Here is a 19,696-nt window from a genome sequence, read left to right on the forward strand (position 1 = left end):
CAGGGCAGCCAAACACACAAAAAACATTATTGTAAGAATCAAATAAAAGCATCCATATGTTTTGTAAACAAAGCACTTTGTAAATGTATTGCTATGGTTGAGATTACTTATTAGTATATATCAAACTACAGACAAAATGGGAAATATACTATGACAATGAGCATTGTAATACTGGATTATGGAACCACATCATAGTCAAAAATTTGAGTTCAAGTTCTGCTACAGAGACATATTAGTTGTATGACCATGAATAAAGCCATGTAACCTTTCAAATTATATAAAAATTGCTAATCTGCAGTGAAGCGAATTGCCAGAAAAGTACACTACACTGACAAAATCAGGAAAGCAAGAAAGAAGGATGGATTGTGGCATTTAGTTGCCAAATTTTGTCATTTTTTCTTGACAATCTCTTTCAGGCATTACTCTGCTTGCAAAATGACCACCCTAGTTCAGGCGTTTATCAATTTTCCATACTATTAGAAGAGTCTCCTAATTTCTCTTCAATTCTCTCCTTACCCCAACCCAGACTTTACAAAGTTTTCAAAGTGATACTCTTATGTATCTTATATATAGGCCTGACCACAGAACCCACTTCTTAATAAATTCCAGTGTTTCCCTAATACCGCTAGGACCAAGTAAACTTGGCTTCTCAAACTTTTCATAACCTGGTTCTTCTTACCCTTTTCCTTTTCATGTATCCTGCAGTCCAGATAAAGCAATCTACTTCCTTTTCCTAGAATAAGACACTCCCATTTCTTTCTTCACGATTTTGCAATGACTGTATCCTATACTTGAAATATTTTTCCTTCTCAATTCTCTCTCTCAATACCTCCTGATTTCCTTTAAGCCTTCATTCAAAAGTCACCTTTTCTACTCAAAAGGCAATCCTTTATGAGTTCATCTAGATGCTAAGGATCATACTCCCTAGAGTTACCATTTATCTACTCTGTATAAATCTATTTATGTACATACTGTTTTACCCTTAAAAACAAATAAGTTCCTTAAGGACAGGGATTTTTTTTTCTTTGTATTCTAAGAATTCAGCATAATATCTCACCCAAAATAAATGCTTAATAAATGTTCTTGACAGATTAGCTACTAACAGGAGGAAGTTGAATTTGAGTTAGGCTTTACAGGATGGAAAGCAATTCAAAATAGGGGAGGGGAAATAAACATTCCAGATACAGAGAATACCCTAAAGAAAAGTACAGAGGGAAGAAAATGCAAGAATATGATATTGAGAGGAATGAGAATAGTTCATTATGACTGAAGAACAGAGTGCCTACAAGAGAGTATTAAGAAGATAAGGCTGAAAAGGAAGGGTATACAACTTGAGGATGGATGGAGGAAGGCTTTAAAATTCCAAGCAAAGGACTCTTAATTGTAGAAGTATAGAAGCCACTCAAGATTTTTTTTTTTAAGCAGAGGAGTAATGTGACAAAGTCTTTGTATAAAAAAGATTATTGCTAAAGCTGATAAACTGAACAGAATAGAAAGACCTAGAGAAATACAAGTTACTAAAGTACTGATAAAATGGGAATGAAGAAAATGTTAGACAATAAACAGAAATGGATCCCTGAAACCCCATATTGATTTAAAACCCCACAAATTAACAGTAGCTATTTTTAACTTTTATATCTTAAATTTAATATTATATTTTTTACTTATTTTGTTAAACATTTCTCAATTATGTTTTAATCTGATTGATAATTGCTCTAGTCACAATCCAACACTAGAACTAGAAAGTTAATGATTGTTTTTTACTTTGTTTTAAATAAGGGGCCAGGGTCAAATCTATCTCTCTGCCTATTTTTGTATTGTCTCTCCTGGAGCTTAAACAAAAAAAAATTAAACAAAAGTCATTCTTAGCTTGTACTGCCCTCCCTGGAACTAAGAATGTTTTCCCCAAAAAATATTATTATTATTATTATCATTTTTTGCTGAGGCAATTGGGGTTAAGTGATTTGCCCAGGGTCACCCAGTCAGGAAGTGTTAAGTATCTGAGACCAGATTTGAACTCAGGTCCTCCTAACTTCAGTGCTGGTACTCTATCCATTGCACCACCTAGCTGCTCCCCCCAAAATATTCTTAACTCACATGCCCCCACACCAAAACCAGTTGTGGGCCAAAGGCCACAGTTTGCAATTCCTGCTCACATACTACCACCTAATACTGGTGTTAAATTCACTAACTTGATATACAGATCTGGCCTATTCACTTTCCTGCTCACAGACCTTAAAAGGGTCCCTATTATTTAGTAAATAGACAACACTATTTGTCAACTAAAGTTTTTTTTGCCTTATGAGCCCAATTTACATTTTTAGCCTTATCTTTCCTTTGTACCATATTTATACTTAAGCTAAATGAGTCTATTCACCACACCTCAGATATAGAACATACTTTTCTACTTCTATGCCCTTCCCTATGAACAAAATGTTCATTTGTTCTTCATTCCTTTAGTCATGTCTTAATTCTTTGTGTTCCCATGAACCATAGCACACTAGGCCCCTCCATTATTATTAACTAACACAACTCTAACAGCTAAAATTCTACCCATTCTTCAAACATCACCTCAAAAAAGTCTCCCTAAGTGAAATCTTCCCTTATCCCAGTTTTCTATATCTAAGTTGAATATGATCCACCACTCTTCTAAACTCCATCTTCTTCTCATGCACTTATTACATAGGAAATTTTTCATTTTAGTTATTTCTGTACATATCTTCACTTCCCACTAAAGAGTAACCCACCTTAAAGGAATGAACCACATCTTTTATCATATATCTATTATAATGTTTAATATGTTCCTTTGAATTCAGTGGGTGATTAATAAAGATTTTCAATGATGCTCATTACATTTTTTTATTCAGGGAAGGGCCAGAAAACACTGAAGCTCAAAACCTATAAAGATGATAAAAAAGTTGTCAAGAAAATGAATTTTAATTATTAATTTAATTGACATATTATTTATATTTGGCCCAATTTCATTTGGTCCTAACCTAATTTCTTTTAGCAACTCAATTTGGAATCCTGTAGTTATTTCAATATTCATAATCGATAGCTTTATGGCTATATTAAGAGCTCAAAGTCTAAAATATTATTTCAGGAATTAAAAAAACTAAGTAAAACTAAGTAACTTAAACCCTAAAGCATGCTCCTTCCTCATTTCAGACTCTCAACTAAAGGATATTTAATATTAATTTAAAAGAGACTTTCATTCCAAAAAGTACTGATATAATAACTATGAATTTTCTTTAAAAATTTAATAGAACATATTTTACCATTTTCAGAATTCATACATTTTTAGCTCACATAACTCAAATCATCACACATCAGCTCAAATAAGACAAAATGTGGAAAGAACTCTGAAAATCATAAAACTCTATAAAATTAAGTTATTTTATTTCCCCCTGCAAAAACACATACTCTAAATGGTATAGTCCCTAAGCCTTTGGAGAATTAGTATAGCAGGGTGACCTAGCTTACTGTTTCTATATAAAAGCCAAAGCTATTTAAGTACTTTAATTCTACAAAGTATTATTTAACCTTTGATTTGACTTCTAATATACTTGAAGAACTTCAGCAGTCATGTCTAACAACTAGTGAAGTTAGCAATATGCAGCCTTCCATAACAGCCAATATAAACAAAATTAACCTTTAACAGGGTAAAATAAATATCAATTGTCTCTTTCAGTATTCACCATTATATAAATAAAATATAAAATTCTCTCACATCATCTGATAAAGTTGAATGAGATCCAAATAATTTATAATAATGATATAATTAGGTAAACATTAATTTGGATATCAGGAAGTTTTCTTGTTCTATTATACAACAGACAAATTTTACTTTTAATTGGAAGAACATACTTCTAGAAAAATTAAAATCAAATAAATAATAACCTAAGCTAAAACCGATTGCTCATAGAGGGTCTTAATGTATTCAAATAACAATTATATTTAAGGACGCGCCAGACTGATTCTAGAGTTCAAATATAACAAATTACAGTAAAATTAGTGAACCCTTATTTCTTCAATATATTTAAGAGCTTCCAACTATAATAAAAATTCCCACTGAACTGTGATTTAAATCAAAGCAATATTTTAATCAAAAGCTATAAACAAATGCCTTTTTCACTATATTGATTTGACTTTTCTAGGAAATGAGTAGATATGAAATACTTACTCTAATACTTCATAGTTAGATTTCTTCTCCAGGGCATTACCCCTCATTTCCCAGTACGATCTCCTAAAATCACAAAAAAATAGGTTTACAAAGATTTGTTAGGAAACAGTCAAAGTACATTATACTGAAGTATTTCTTGGATGTGACTATCAATTTTGTGAGTTTTGAATAAAGCCCCAAATAAAAATTTTGCTTAATTATTATGCTTTTCATGATGTTTTTAGGAGTTTTAAGGACAATTGTGATAATTATTAAGAATTAACAAACATCCCAAAGAGTAGATAGATAGATATGCAACAGACTGGCTGCTACAATATTGTTGTACTGTTATTAAATCTACTTGTTATGCTTAGGTTATCCAAAATGCTGAGGGCCACTGAATGTTAGTACAGTCTTACTCATTTAGAAAATGGATATGGTGTTTCTAATTAAACAGAAAGTCAGTACACAATGACAGAGGCTCTTTAGGGAATAAAATGCAACTTGCAAAATATTGTTCATTATTGTATTACATCATGCCAAATTAGTCATAGTTACAAATTATAATCTAATTGCTCATCTTTGAAAATTGTCCATCACAAAATAAAAAAGTATGTATTTAAAAACTGTTGAATTTTATTCCAGGCTAACATGAAAGGTAAAATACCAGAAATAAAGGAATAGAAGGGACCTTGAGTGGTATGGCAATTCACCCTCCTTTACTGTGCCACCTTGTTTTTATTTTTTACTCAAGACACAGATAGCTAAAAGAAACATCTTGAAATTTATCTTTGGGAAAAAAATTTGTGGGCACATAAATTTCCCTAAACTATAGAGATACTATGTATATGGTAGTGCTATTTAATCTGGATGATATTGGAAGTTAGCCATCTAGTTAATAAGCATTTATGTGTCAGGCACTGGCTCTGTATATACAAAAACAAAACCACAATATTTTCTGACCTCAATGAGCATACTCTGTAATGGAGGACACAACATGTAAACACCTCAGGATATATTAGATACTACAAAGTATATGTAAGATAATTTGAAAGTGGAAGGCATTAGCAATTGCAGGTACCCCAAAGACCTCTTGCATTACGTGGGCTTTGAACTAAGCCTTCAAGAGAGCCAGGAAAAATAAAAGGTGAAGACTGGGGAAGAGGTTACAGAGCATTTTAGGAATGGGAGAACAGCAAGTAAAGGAATGGAACCTGGAGACAAGAGTTTGAGGAGTCTTTGTAAAGGAATTTCAGGAAAGGAGAGCCAGGGAGGTGATAAGCATTAACAACACTTGTAATGTGCCAGGTACTGGGTGCACAGCACTTTATAATCATTATCTCATTTGAACCTCACAACAATCCTGGGAGGTAAGTGCTGTTACTATTCCCATTTTATAGTTGAGAAAACTGAGGAGAACAAAATGTGAGTAAATTGCCCAGGGTTACAAAGCTAGTAAATGTAAAAGGCTACATCTAAACTCAGGTCTTCTGGATGCCCAGACACTCCAGTGGCTGTGCTACCTGCCTTTTATGTGCTGCTGGAACACCAGCACATAATAATGCTTGCTGCCTATGTGTGCACTGTTCAAGCTGTCTAAGAAGCAATTAGAGGGACATGATTAACTCAGGGAAAAAAAAAATGAACACATGGAAGCTGCTAAGATGATCAACCGAGATTTTACAGAGGAGAAAAAAAGAGAAGATCCTAGAACAGAGGAGACATATAGTTGGTGGACATGACACAGATACAGCAGAAGAGACTGAAAGGGCATTTGATTAGACAATTAAGAGAACACCGGTTACTTTGGGGAAAGCAGTTTTAAGTGAATGAAACTAAATTTCAGAAGAGTTTAGAAGATATTGAAAGGAGAGAAAGTGAAAGTTCAGATTGCATATGATTTTCTAAAGGAGTTTAGTGATAGTGATGAGAAAGATAGGATAAAAGTTAGTAGGCAGTGCTGAATCAAATGTTTTTAAAGAACTATGCATGTACATACACGGATTTCACACAAAGAGAAAATGGTGGTGATTGCAGGGGTAATATGCAGAAAAAGGTGGGAGGAGAGATGTCCCCTTGGACAAGGGAATTTATCCTTTGAAACTAGTGTGAACAAGACGACAATAGCGAATAAGGGAGAGAGGAGAGAAGTAAGAAAGAAGAGGGAGCTTTTAACACATGCTTTCAATCAAGAATAAATATGAAGTGGAGGCCTTCATTTGATTTTTCACAAAATTAAAAATATAGTATGAAAGATCCAGATAGAGATATCTGGCAGATTTAAATGAAAAGTTTCATATTTAGGTTAAAATTAAATTATGAGATGTAGGAAATAAAGCAGTGAATTTACAGACAGTAGTTCTTATAAACAAAACATAGGTGCTTTTGTGACTGCAGGGTTGACAAGTATTTGACTATTGGGAAAAAAAGTCCTTCTATGTTAAGATTTCATTAAAAAGGATTAAATATCTATGAGGCTATGAAGAGAGGAATTGGAATTAGAAGGTCTAACTTCACATACAGCCTTAAACACTTATTAGCTATGTAACCCGACTAAGTCACTTAAGTGCTATCTGCCTCATCTGTAAAATGGGGATAATTCAGCAAGCTTCTGATTAATGTGAAGAGTGAATCTGGTGAATTGAATTCATCCTACTCAAAGTTAAAATTATATAAAATATGGTAACTGTTTCTACTTCGTTGGAAATGTGCAATGCAAATTCAAATAACAATCACCTCAAAAGATTCTGGGACCTAGCTTAAAATCACCCGGCTCCTAGGGTAAAATGAGTTGTAAAAATAGAATGAGATAATATTTATGAAGTGCTTTGCAAACCTTAAAGCAGGGGTCCTCAAACTACGGCCCGCAGGCCAGATAGATGCGGCAGCTGAGGATGATTACCCCCTCACCCAGGGCTATGAAGTTTCGTTATTTAAAGACCCACAAAACAAAGTTTTTGTTTTTACTATAGTCTGGCCCTCTAACAGTCTGAGGGACAGTGAACTGGCCCCCTATTTAAAAAGTTTGAGGACCCCTGCTTTAAAGCATTATATAAATGATACTATTATTACTGCTACTTCTACTATTGCCACTACCACAATACAAAAGGTGACAGTCCCAATGAACTATGTGAGTTAAACCATATCTAGAGTACTATGTGCAATTCTCAACATATTTTATTATGACAAAGAGTGTCTGGGGCACTGAATGGAAATGAAAACATCATATAGAAAATGGGTACTGGAAATGAAGATAATAGCCAGAACAGAAGCAGGGAAAAGGGGAAGTGACAATTATCTTCAACTGGATTCCTGCCATTTGAAGAGGAGGTAGTAAACTTATTCTGTATAGGTCCAAAAGGCACAATTAAAAAACTAATTTGAATCAGCCTTGGAAATTGGTCACCACCTAATCTAGGGTGGTGGAAAAAAACACCCTCAACAAAGACCTGACAAGTATTTGTTCCAACTTTATGCTTGTCCAAGCAACCCTTTCCATTTCTGGAAAGCTCTAATAGTTTGTGTAGTTTTTTTTTTTTTTTTTTTTAAACATCAAATCAAAATCTATCTATTGGCAATTTCTCCCCATCGATCCAAGTTCTGCTCTCTGGGGTCAAGTAACAACTGTCTAAGTGCTCTTCTGTATAAAAGTCTCGGAAATACAGTACAGCTAAGTTCTCTATTTTCTAGGCTAATAATTTTCCTGTAATTGACCTCCAAATAGCACTAGAGAATAAAGATCTATAGGGCTGGAAGAGACTACACTCATTATATAGTTGAAGAAATTGTGGTCTGGAGAGGCTTAGTGATTTGCTTAAGGGTGTGTGTGGAGGGAGGGGGAACATTTGACCCCAGTGTCCTTTCCATTGTACATTATTTCCTTCAAATGATATGTTTTCTATTTCTGCTGTCCTTTTAATAAGTCTCTACAATATATTAATAACCTTCCTATAATGTAAAATCCAATTTAATTCAATAAGCATTTATTTAGCACTAACAATGTGTTAGTCAATATATTGACCTCTAAGGATAGAAGGGGGCAGCTAGGTGCCCCAGTGGATAAAGTTCTGGGCTTGGAGTCAGGAAAACTTTGAGTTTAAATCTGGCCTGAGATACTTCCTAGTAATGTGATCCTGGACAAGTCACTTAACCTTGTTTACCTCGGTTTTCTTCATCTGTAAAATGAGCTGGGAAAGGAAATGGCAAATCACTCTAATATCTCTGCCAAGAAAACCCCAAATGGTGTCGCAAAGAGTTGGATTCAAGATAAAACAACTGATGAGGACAAAATTTAAAAAAAAAATCTTTGCCCTCAAGCAAATTACACACTTTTAAAGGAAAACAATATGCATGCACATGAAGATAAAATATGTGAAAATATAAAATAAAATAAATTGAAGTAAGTGTGAAAAGCACTAATAATTCAAAGGACCAAGAAAGGCTCCTTAGTTTGGCACTTGAGGTACATGATGGCATCAAGTAATGACTACAATAAATAGAGGTGAAGAGGGAAAACAGGACTATGGCAAGGTTAGGAACATAAAAATGAAATGTGTATAAAGAGACTAGCTAGCAGGCTAGAAGGGAAAGAATGTAGTATATCTTTATGCATGGAAAGTTAATCTAGAACAGTTGGAACTGAAAGATTACAATGGCTTCAAATGCAAAATAAAAGAATCTACATTTTATTTAGATCTGTATTCATAAGGAGAGAGATGTCCCATTCAAAAATAGGAAAGATTTGGAAGTAGTATGTTTGGTGGAGAAGATGAATTCCATTTTGCATAGAACGAGTTTCAGAAGATTCTATAGAACAAATAGTTGAGCATTTCCAGCAGGCAGTAGTCTGATAGAATGAGAATACAGTTCTAGAAAGGAGTGAGGGCTAGATTTCAAATGAACTTCCTTAGAGAAGTGAATAAAATAAAAGAAGCAGTCTGAGAAGAACAAGGATACATGGGAATATAGCTGTCTTTATGTCTCCATGAAACATAAAGTACCTTATTTCTTGATTGCCATTACATACTATTAACTGATGCTAAATTTGTATTAAGCAAAACTCTAATCTTTTTTCCAACAAACTGGATTAATTTTGCAATTATCAAGTTTATTTTTCAACCCAAATATAAGGCTTTATATTTATATGTTCATTTTAATATTAACTTAATCTGGTCTAGTATTCCAGCAAATAATATTTTTAAAATCCTTTCCTGATAGGTACCAAAATTTTTTAAAGATACCACTTAGGCATTTATCAAAGTCTTTGACAAATATATTGGTCAGCACAGATTCCTGAGGAATTCCAATAGAGAACTTTTTTCAAGCTAATTCGGAATGATCAGAAAGTACTATTTTAGCCTGGCCATTCCAATAATCAATCAATCGATAAACATTTATTAAGCACATAGGTGCCAAGAAGTGTGTTGAGTATTAGGGATACAAAAAGAGGCAAAAGACAATCCAATTTCAAATCCAACTAACTGGACAATTGTCGGGTCTATCTTTAAAAAAAAAAAAAAATTGCACAGGAGATTGTCAACTGTTGCTAAAAGTGAACTGCAACTACTAGTTCAAAAGTACTGTTAAAAATGGAAGTAAAGCTAATCTACTATGACCTTGAAATGAAGTCATTCTAATCATAATCATGCTTCCTTTTGTTTAATGTTCTACCATTTCCCCAGAAATCAAGGTCAAACTTACTGGCTTCTACTTTCCATACTCCATTCTTCTTTTATTTTTATATTTGGACATAATTTCCTTACTTTTAATTCAGTAGCACTTCTCAACGCCATACTCTTTCAAATAATGATAACAGAGACTAATCATTATAGACTATTTACCTGTGTCACATGACCTTATCAAGGACAATTCTAGAGCTCTCATATTATCTCCTTCTGTACCATGGATATCAGTGTCCTATTTACTGGCAATATGTTCTGTACTTTCCATTCCAAACATCTTTTCCCTTAGCAGAGAAAATAAACAGAAGAAACAAGGTATCTCTGCCTTCTTTTTGTTATCAGTTATCACCTTATTTATCCCAAGGAGCAATCTTTTCTTGTCTCTGAGCATCCTTTCCACAAATATAATTCAAACAGCTAAACATTTGCAGTTTCAGCTATTTTTGTCACCCTCACAGAACAATACAATATTTTTCATATTGGTCTCACAGAATAAAAGAATAAAATCATCTGCCTTTTGAGCGTCAACATTCCCATCACTTTTTTTAGGAGACTGTTCCATGCCCTTGAATTTGTTTTGAGACTTGCACTTGTACATATTATTTAGGCTCATATAACAAGTTTCCTATTCTTTCTCTCATTTTCTTTTTTCTTTAATCACCTTTATCACAAACTCCAAGATGGAGTTGTCACTTACTTACAAAGTTCTCATCATCTGAACTAAACCAGTTTGTCCTAATTGATGAAAATCAGATCCAGAAAATAGTTTCCTTGGTCAGTTCTCCCACTGTTAAAAGAATAAAATCACTACAAAATCACCTCAAGATGTGATTAATTGCTCTGATTTTGGCAAAAAGAGCTAAGCAGTTGTCCCCCTCATTACTATATCAAGTTATATGTTAGATTGGTGATGTTTCAAAAATTCAACTATGTAGTCTTTCTATGCAGGTGGCCTTTTGTATTCTCCAATGACAGTGTAATCTCTTGGACACTCCACTGACCCTCACCAAATAATCTCCAACAGAAACTCCAATAGAACAGAAGCTGTTTTCATTTCATTTAGCACAACCATCATTCAGGGGAGAATTCATATGGAGAAGAGATATGCCCTCCTTAGTACTACCACCTCCATCTACTAATATCAACAAGTAGGTAAGCCCAGAGAAGAACAGAGTCATCCCAGACCACTTGGCCTGCTTCTATTCTACTGCTGAAGTCATCATCCAGAGAATTAACCTTTGTTGAGAGGTGATCTGATAACTTGGTAACCGTATCTAGGGAAGACCCAGGAAAAAAAGCACTTAATGCCAACATCCTTAACACCATTTAAATATCTGAACATTAGAAACTGTTATGTTCTTATTAATGGAAATAACACTATATGTGTAGCATATGTAGACCTTTCTATCTGACTTGTAGCTGGAACCTCCTAAATATATTGTCTCTTAACCTTTTAGAATTTGAGCTCCCTGTTTGCAGAGATTTTAATTTCCTATTTCTCTTACCAGTACATATTACAATGTTTTGCAAAAAATAAAGAGTTTAAAAATGCTTACTTATATTGAAACTATTTCTAGCCATTATGAAAAGATGCTCCAAGTCATTATTAATCAGAGAAATGCAAATTAAGACAATCCTGAGATACCACTACACACCTATTAGACTGGCTAGAATGACAGGGAAAGGTAATGCAGAATGTTGGAGGGGATGTGGGAAAATGGGGACAATAATACATTGTTGGTGGAATTGTGAATACATCCAGCCATTTTGGAGAGCAATTTGGAACTATGCTCAAAAAGTTATCAAACTGTGCAAACCCTTTGATCCAGCAGTGTTACTACTGGGCTTATATCCCAAAGAGATCTTAAAGAAGGGAAAGGGATCTGTATGTGCAAGAATGTTTGTGGCAGCCCTCTTTGTAGTGGCCAGAAATGATGATCAATTCTGATCGACCTGGCCATCTTCAGCAATGAGATGAACCAAATCAGTTCCAAGAGAGCAGTAATGAACTGAACCAGCTACACCCAGCGAAAGAACTCTGGGATTTGACTAAGAACCATTACATTGAATTCCCAAACCCTATATTTTTGCCTGCCTGCATATTTTTTTTTAATTTATTTCCTTCACAGGCTAACTGTACAATATTTCAGAGTCAGATTCTTTTTGTACAGCAAAATAACAGTTTGGACATGTAAACTTATTTTAGATTTAATTTATACTTTAATATATTTAACATGTATTGGTCATCCTGCCATCTAGGGGAGGGGTGGGGGGAAGAAGGAGAAAAATTAGAACAAAAGGTTTGGCAATTGTCAATGCTGTAAAATTATCCATGCATATAACAAAGTAAATAATAATAATAAAGAAGCTTTCTTATTCATTTGTAAACTGTAGAAATATTTTCTGAGTTCTTTCTGGAAGTATTTGTGTCCATATGAATTGACCAGAAGTGGGCAGCTGCTATAGACTTTTCTTAGTTCTACAAATACATGACTTGACATGACAAGACAGTAGACTTTTTTGTAGTTACCATATTGACACAGTATCTAGCACTGAATTCCTATTACATAAAAGAAAATCATTTATCCTTCAAACATTTTTTTACCTGTGTGATGTTGGGTAAGTAATTTCTTTGTTGCAAGCATCAGTTTGCTCATTTATAGATTGAGGAATTTAGATTTAATGACATCTAAAGTTTTAACCCTTTCTAAATATATAATCTTGACAAAAACCAGCTTTCACCCGTTTCTCAGAATCTTTTTTTTAAAAGGTAAACAATGAAGCTTTCAAAGGAATACATCATTGCCTTTAATAATCTAAGACGTGAGGGAAGCATTTTATGAATTCTCAACCTTTTTTTTTTTTATTCTCAAAAAGAAACCAACGTATATTTCGGTACTGAAAGTAATCACTTGGCAGTAATAGCAATTCAAATATTTAAGATTATGGCAAAAATCTCCAAACACTCCATAGAAGTGAGAAAATTCCAGGCAGTTTATGAAAAAAATACATAAAGTATGGGCTCAAAATTTAAAAACAAAAAAACTTAAAAGTGTAAGTTTTCTCCAAGTGGAATGAGGTGATTTTGGAAGCTGTGAATTCTATATTAATAAAAATAGTCAAACAAATGAGAGATGACCATCTGCTGGTATTGCAGAAACCTGTTCTTGTACAAGGTAAGAAGTATATGCCAAGAGACAGCTAGACAGAGCAATGGATACAACCCTGAAACTGAAATCAGGAAGATCTGAGATCAAATCCTTCCTTAGACACTTAATTAGCTTTGTGATTCTGAGCAAATCACTTAAATTCTACCTGTTTCCTCATGGAGGTTATAATTTCAAAGATTGCTACCATGATAAAATGAGATGATATCAGTAAAACACTTTGCAAACCTAAGGAATTTATATAAATGTTAGCTATTAGTTGATACTTAATATACTGTCTAGTACATAGTAAGAGCTAAATAAATGCTTGTTGACTTAAATTGTCACTTAAAAAGTTAAAATAATGTCTTCAAAAACATTTTATACTTTAGTACATATGAAATATCTATTTAGTGAGGTTATTAAAAACAGATCTTTTTAAAGAATTAAAAAAAAAAAACATTCTAGTTCCTCCTAGTATTTCTTTCCCTATTATCTCAAATGAGCTATTCCATATAACTTTTTTTTTTAAAGAAAAAAAGTTAGTATAATTGGACATAAAAATGTCCACAGATATGTGCAGAAAGAATGTATGGGCACTAACTCAGGGCAGTGGACTTGAAGTGTCATCTCGTATCTCTGTCAAGCCAAGTTTGTTCTTTATAATTTTGCAATACTAACTTTTGTTTTCTGTAGTTGTTCTATATTGTTGTAGTCATTACATAGTGCATTTTTTTGGCTCTGCTTATTTCACTCCGCATCAGTTCATGTAAATCTTCCCAGATTTCTCCATATTCATAATTTCTTACAGCACAGGAATATTACAATTTATTTAGCCAATCATTTCTTTTGTGTTCTCAGTCTTGTTAGTATATAACTGCATAAGTTCTGATTATTCTTTTTATTTATTTTTTTGGGTTTTGATTTCACTTTGCTTATTTACAATTTTTTAAAAATTTTATTTTCTGATCCTTTCTTTTTAATCCGATTGACTAAAGATTAATAGATTTTATTAGTCTTTCCCAAGAGCCAGCTTTTGGTTTTATTTTCCATTTGTATGATTTTTTTGGGGGAGGGAATTCTGTTTATCTATTTGTTCTTTAATTCTTAATATCTCCTCTTTGATACTTATTTTAGAATTGGTTATTTGTTGGATTTCTAATTTTTAAAAGTGCATAGTTAATTCATTAATCATCGTTTTTTTTTTTCTATTTTGTTAATGTATCTTTATAAAGATAAGATTTCCCCCCCTAAATTTAATCACTGTATCAGTAGTTCTCATATAGTGGTCTATAAATCTCCTGTAAGATAAGACCATAAGCCAAAAAGTTCACATAAAAATTTTTTTTATCAATACTTGAAGTATTAAATAACTGGCCAATTGTATTACTTGTCCTCTGTAACAATAAGTATATGTATTTTTGAACATTTTATATTATATAAATATAAAGTTATATTTTGAACAAATAAATTTTAAAGCAAATATATCTAGAGGACATAATTGTAGCTCTTGGAACCACTTTTACAAAAAGGAGAGAATTTTTAAAATAGTGAAAACTGTGATTTAATATTTCACAAAACTGAATTGTTTAACTTTACAAACTATCTTTAAAATACATTAAAAGACAACTAATTGGTTTTTCTAAAATTAGCAATGTCACCATCATAGGAATTACTAGCTACATTTAATAATACAAGCTTTATATGATTTCTCTTTCTTAATTTCATTTGTAGCATCTTTATCACAGTCATGCCCACTAATGATGAGTGTCCCTTCTTTTTTTCTATTTATACTATTCTTGCTTAGTGATCTAATCAGCTCACATGGATCCAATCCACCTCAAACTTCTCACTGAACTCTAGTATTACATCATTTAACTTTCTCAACTCTAATCTTCCATCACTAACTTCCTTTGGATATCTCAAACTGGATGCCCACAGGGATATCAAACTCAACACAGACAAATAAAATTTATCAGCTTAGCTCCATAGCTATCCTGAGCTGTGGATTGCTCAGTCTCGATTAAAATAAACAAGTCCCAAATCATATTTCAATATTTCCTCATAGAAGCAGTTGCCAAGGCAATTTACAATCAGTTTGGAAAGGTGAAAACAAATAAAAACTGGTAGCAAGAAGATTAAAAAGAGCCATCAAAAGTGGTTGTTGGAGTCTCATGAGTGCTTTACTAGTCCTAAACATTGCTTTAATGATATTCTGCAACAAATTAAATCACCTGTAAGCAAAGTTAGCCTACACTGTCCCATGTCTGCACCTCAGCTTTATAGGGTGTTGTATAAATGTGAGTATTAATGCATGCCTTCTCAATTCCAAGTCTCCTAGTCTTCCCTCTTAGCATACATGGTATCCATCTTCCTCCTGCTCATCCAAACTGAGGCAAAAAAAAGTTAAATTTTACACAAAAGAGATGAGAATAGGGTGAAGAAGCCAATCTATGTCATATGCAATTCCTCATTTATACAGACCTTATGCATCTAATCTACTATCTCAAAGTCTCTTGAATTCATCTGCTTCTCTACTCTTAATAACTTTATCATCTTGAAACAGGGGAGTTAGCACCTGTCCTCTGTCAAGAATGCCACCCTTCTTCCTGTCACCCAAGATTGGAAACTAGGTGTCCTCTTCCACTCCTCTTTCTCACTCTGTATATCCAACTCTCCCCCTTAAGGCCTGTGAAATCTGCCTTTATAATATTTCTCACATATGCGCCTGTTTCTCCTCTCCTGCACCAACCTGCTGCAGGCCCTCATCACCTTGTGCTTAGACTACTGCAGTTAACAGTCTACTGGTTGGTATTACTGCCACAAGTCTCTCTCCCAACTCTCAATCACCTTCCACTCAACTTTCAAAGTGATCTTCCTAAAGTACAGGCCTGGCCATGTCACTCCTCCACCCCACCATCTACTCAATAAATTGCTGCTCTCCCTGTCAAGTATTGTCTAATTCCAATTCCTCATATGTTCAAGCTATCAATGTAATTTTACTAAAGTGTAGGTCTGATCATGTCACACAAATACTCCACTTAATAAATTTCACTATTCTCTAGTCTGAATATAAAATTCTTTACTTGGCACTTGAATTTCTTCACATGCTGACTCCTTTTTTTACCCTTTACTCTCCAGCAGAACTGGCCTTCTTCTACTATCCTCAAACATGACACTTCATCTTTAAATTTTGTATCTTTTCACTAGCTATGGTTGGAATAATCTCCCTCCTCATCTGTTTCCTTTCTTCCTTCAAGATTCTAATTTTTCTTTCTGCAAGAGGCTTTCCCCAATTTTCTTCCTCACTCACCTTTACTACCCACTACCCTAGATTGTGTATACAATTATTTTTGGCACATTATTTTTCCATTATTATGTGAGCTGCCTAATGGCAGAAATTGAGTTTTTATAGCTCTTTGTAAATCCAGTATTTAACAAAATATCCAATATGTAGTAAGTGCTTGTTGATTGACTAAATACATTTGGTGAATCTGTTCATCATTGTTTTTTCCATTTCAAATTAGTATTTTGTGGACATATTTTGAATGCACAATACATAAAAGAGCACAGAAAAATGGCCTAGGAATCATGAAAAGCTGGGTTCAAGGCATATCTGTAACTTAAGATGACTGCATGACCCTGGATAAGTCACTTAATCACTCTCTATCCCAGGCAAGTTCCCAAGATTATATAGCTTATACTAATTGCTGAACTAATGGTAAAAGGAATTTCTAGCCAGAAGTTTCCTACATCAAATAAATTACAGATCTAGAATCCTTTCCCCTCCAAAAAGAAAAACCAAACCCCCCCTTCCCCAGAAGAACAAAAAACAAAAACAAAAAATAAATTCTTGATAAATAGTATAGCAGAGAGGAATAACTTTCGAAATTAATATAAACATGTTTGAAAGAATTAATCTTCTTTCAAAAGATAAATATCCATACAAGTAAGTACAGTTTATCAAGCTCACCGTATTTCAAGGCAACCCAACTTCAAAGCAATTTCCTGGTCCACTTGATCAGCTATTTCTAACATATAGTCGTTTTTCACCTAGAACATATGAAGCAAGCATATGTCATATAAAGAAATAATTATTTTTAAGACAAAAAGTTTGTTATGTGATATGATAGTAGATAGCTAATTGTAACCACAGGAAAAAAGGATCAATTCAGAAATCATTTGAAAGAGATATTTCGTATACAAAAATTATTCTAATTTATATCAAACCTCTAAATTTAGTATTCACTAATGTTGGAAAAGTGAAGAAAATCACAGAACTGTTCTGAGTTCACTACAAATTTATATTCATAATCTCAAGTGGGGTCTTCACTGTTTCTAGGCAATTTTCCTAATACCTTTTCAGCTCACTATCTCACTCTCCACAGCAGCTCTTCCACATCTTTTCATCCTTCCTCAAAAATCCCATTGTTCCCCCATCCCCAGTTCTCTCAGCTGAGAATCTTACCTCATACTTCACAGAAAAAAAGCTGAGGCTATTCACTGTGACCTCCCTCTTAATCCTTTGAAGCTAAACTCCTCAAAACAGCTGGCAACAATAAGTGTCTTTACTTTCTTTCTACTCTCATTCTCTTAATTCATTACAATCCAGCTTCTAAATCTTATTCTTCCACTGAAACCTCTCTCCCCAAAATTACTAATGATCTCTTAGTTGACAAATCAAGAGATCTTGATTCAGCCTCATTCTCCTTGGCCTCTCTGCAGCTTCTGACACTGCTGATCACTCTTTCCTCTTTGCTACTCTCCTCTCTAGGTTTTAGGGACACCATTCTCGCCTAGTTTTTCTCCTACCAATTTGAACATTCCTACTCTCTGTCTCTCCTGTTGAATCCTCTTATAGAACGTGTCCTCTAACTACGGGTATCCCAGTGTTTTGTCTTATAATTGGTATCTCATCAGTTCCTAATTCGCAAATTTATCCATCCTACTCCAAACACTCCATTGACTTCCAATCTTTTAATTCTAACTGCCTTTCAGATATCTCAAACTAGACATTTAGTAGACATCTTAACTACAATATACCCATAACAGAACTCTTTTCCCATAAAATGTCCTCATACCCCTTTCTATTACTGACAAAGGCAACACCACCCTCCCAGTCCCTCAGTCTGGAAATCTTGCAGTCATCCTGGACTCCATACTGTTTTTCATCCCTGTACTGTTGCTGTTGCTAAGGCCAGTCAATTTCCCTTCTGCAACTTATCTTGCACATTTCTCTGCCTTTCTGATACTGCTACTTCTCTGCTGAAGATCCTCATTACCCCCAACCTGGACTATTCTAATAGCCTGCTGGTGGAGCTACCTGCTTCAAGTCTTATCCCCTTCCATTCTATCCTCCATTTGCTACCAAAGAAATTTGAAAACAAAATACCTCCCCCTACCCCCATCCAACCACATATAATAATAATAATAATAATAATAATAATAATAATAATAATAATAATAATATACTAATAAACTCCAATGGCTCCCTATCATCTCCAGTATCCATGCTCTGTTCGGTATTTAAAACCCTTTATAGTCTAGTCCCTTCTACTTTTCCCATCTTCATTTCCCATTCTATATTTTTCAACCCCGTGACAGTCACTTTCTAGTTGTTTGCTGACACTCAGATCTAGGCAATTTTCTTTAAGTTCCAACTAAAACTCCACCAACTTCCCAACACTTCTTAATTGTACTTGCCTTCCATCTCTTGATCATTTCCTAATTATCCAGTATACAGATGGCTTGTTATTATACTTGTTTGCATGATGTCTCCCTCCTTATATAAGAAGACTCTTGGGGACAGGGACTATCTTTTTCTATCCTCAACACTTAGCACAGTACTTGCCACATAGTTGGCCCTTATTTTACTGGTTAACTTCTTCTGTATCATGATTTCTATGCACCATGCCTTAAAAGCCATAAACACAAAATGTCAACAATATTAAACCTCAGAAAACATCTACTCTGGGCCCTTTATGATACAGATTAGGAAACTGAGGTTTAGAAAGGATGAGTGATTTGCCTAAAGTCACACAATTATTGAAAGACAATGTTTGGATTATACTTGAGCCTTCTGACTCAGTTTTCACTCCTTCTACCATACTATGCTCTTCTTCTGTCAAGAAGGAATGGTATTCATTTGTCTCACACTGCTAAAGTCTAGGACAAAGGACCTATTACAGTTCCAAAGTTTCCTTATTCTTTTCAATTCATCCCCAAAATAACTCTGTTCAGCATAGAAATATCTTATCTCCATTAAAGTAGTAAAGAAGCTGAGAGTCATGAAATATTGCCTAGGATTAGATAGCTCTATTAAGAGGCAAAGCTAGGCCTCAAACCTTTGACACTAAGTTCTTTCCTGAATGAGACCAATTGAGATGACTTTGATGATGTTATGCTAAAAAAATTTTTAGCGAGCCAATTAAAAAAATAAAATATTAATACAACTCAAGAAGTTATTTTGTGATTCTTTCTCCCATTGTTTTATGTAACTTCAAATAGGTCCACTCTAACTTCAACATGAATTCTGTTTATTTTGAGATGGCAGTTTGTCATCCAAGACTCTTGCTTCCCTTTCCCTTAATACCAGTCTGTTATCTGTTTGCACTTCTGATGTTTATTTCCTAGCCTTATTGATTCAATAGCCAGATTATATATACCTTTAAATCCATTCCTATAGTTCAGGCTTTCATCACCATCTA

The 19,696-nt window shown here is 34.0% G+C and overlaps 1 protein-coding gene across 8 annotated transcripts in view; it reads right to left on the bottom strand.

Moving 5' to 3' along the window:
- Window positions 1-19,696, bottom strand: part of PTK2 (protein tyrosine kinase 2) — a 389,065-nt gene that overhangs the window by 189,782 nt on the left and 179,587 nt on the right. For all 8 annotated transcript variants that reach the window (XM_051971146.1, XM_051971147.1, XM_051971149.1 and 5 more), the window contains 2 exons: window positions 16,963-17,042; window positions 4,184-4,246 (listed from right to left, as the gene is read on the bottom strand). In XM_051971146.1, the coding sequence (XP_051827106.1) occupies window positions 4,184-4,246; window positions 16,963-17,042 (143 nt within the window). The remainder of the gene's footprint in view (window positions 1-4,183; window positions 4,247-16,962; window positions 17,043-19,696) is intronic.

Source organism: Antechinus flavipes, chromosome 1 (genome assembly GCF_016432865.1).
Source record: "Antechinus flavipes isolate AdamAnt ecotype Samford, QLD, Australia chromosome 1, AdamAnt_v2, whole genome shotgun sequence".
Lineage (NCBI taxonomy): Eukaryota > Metazoa > Chordata > Mammalia > Dasyuromorphia > Dasyuridae > Antechinus > Antechinus flavipes.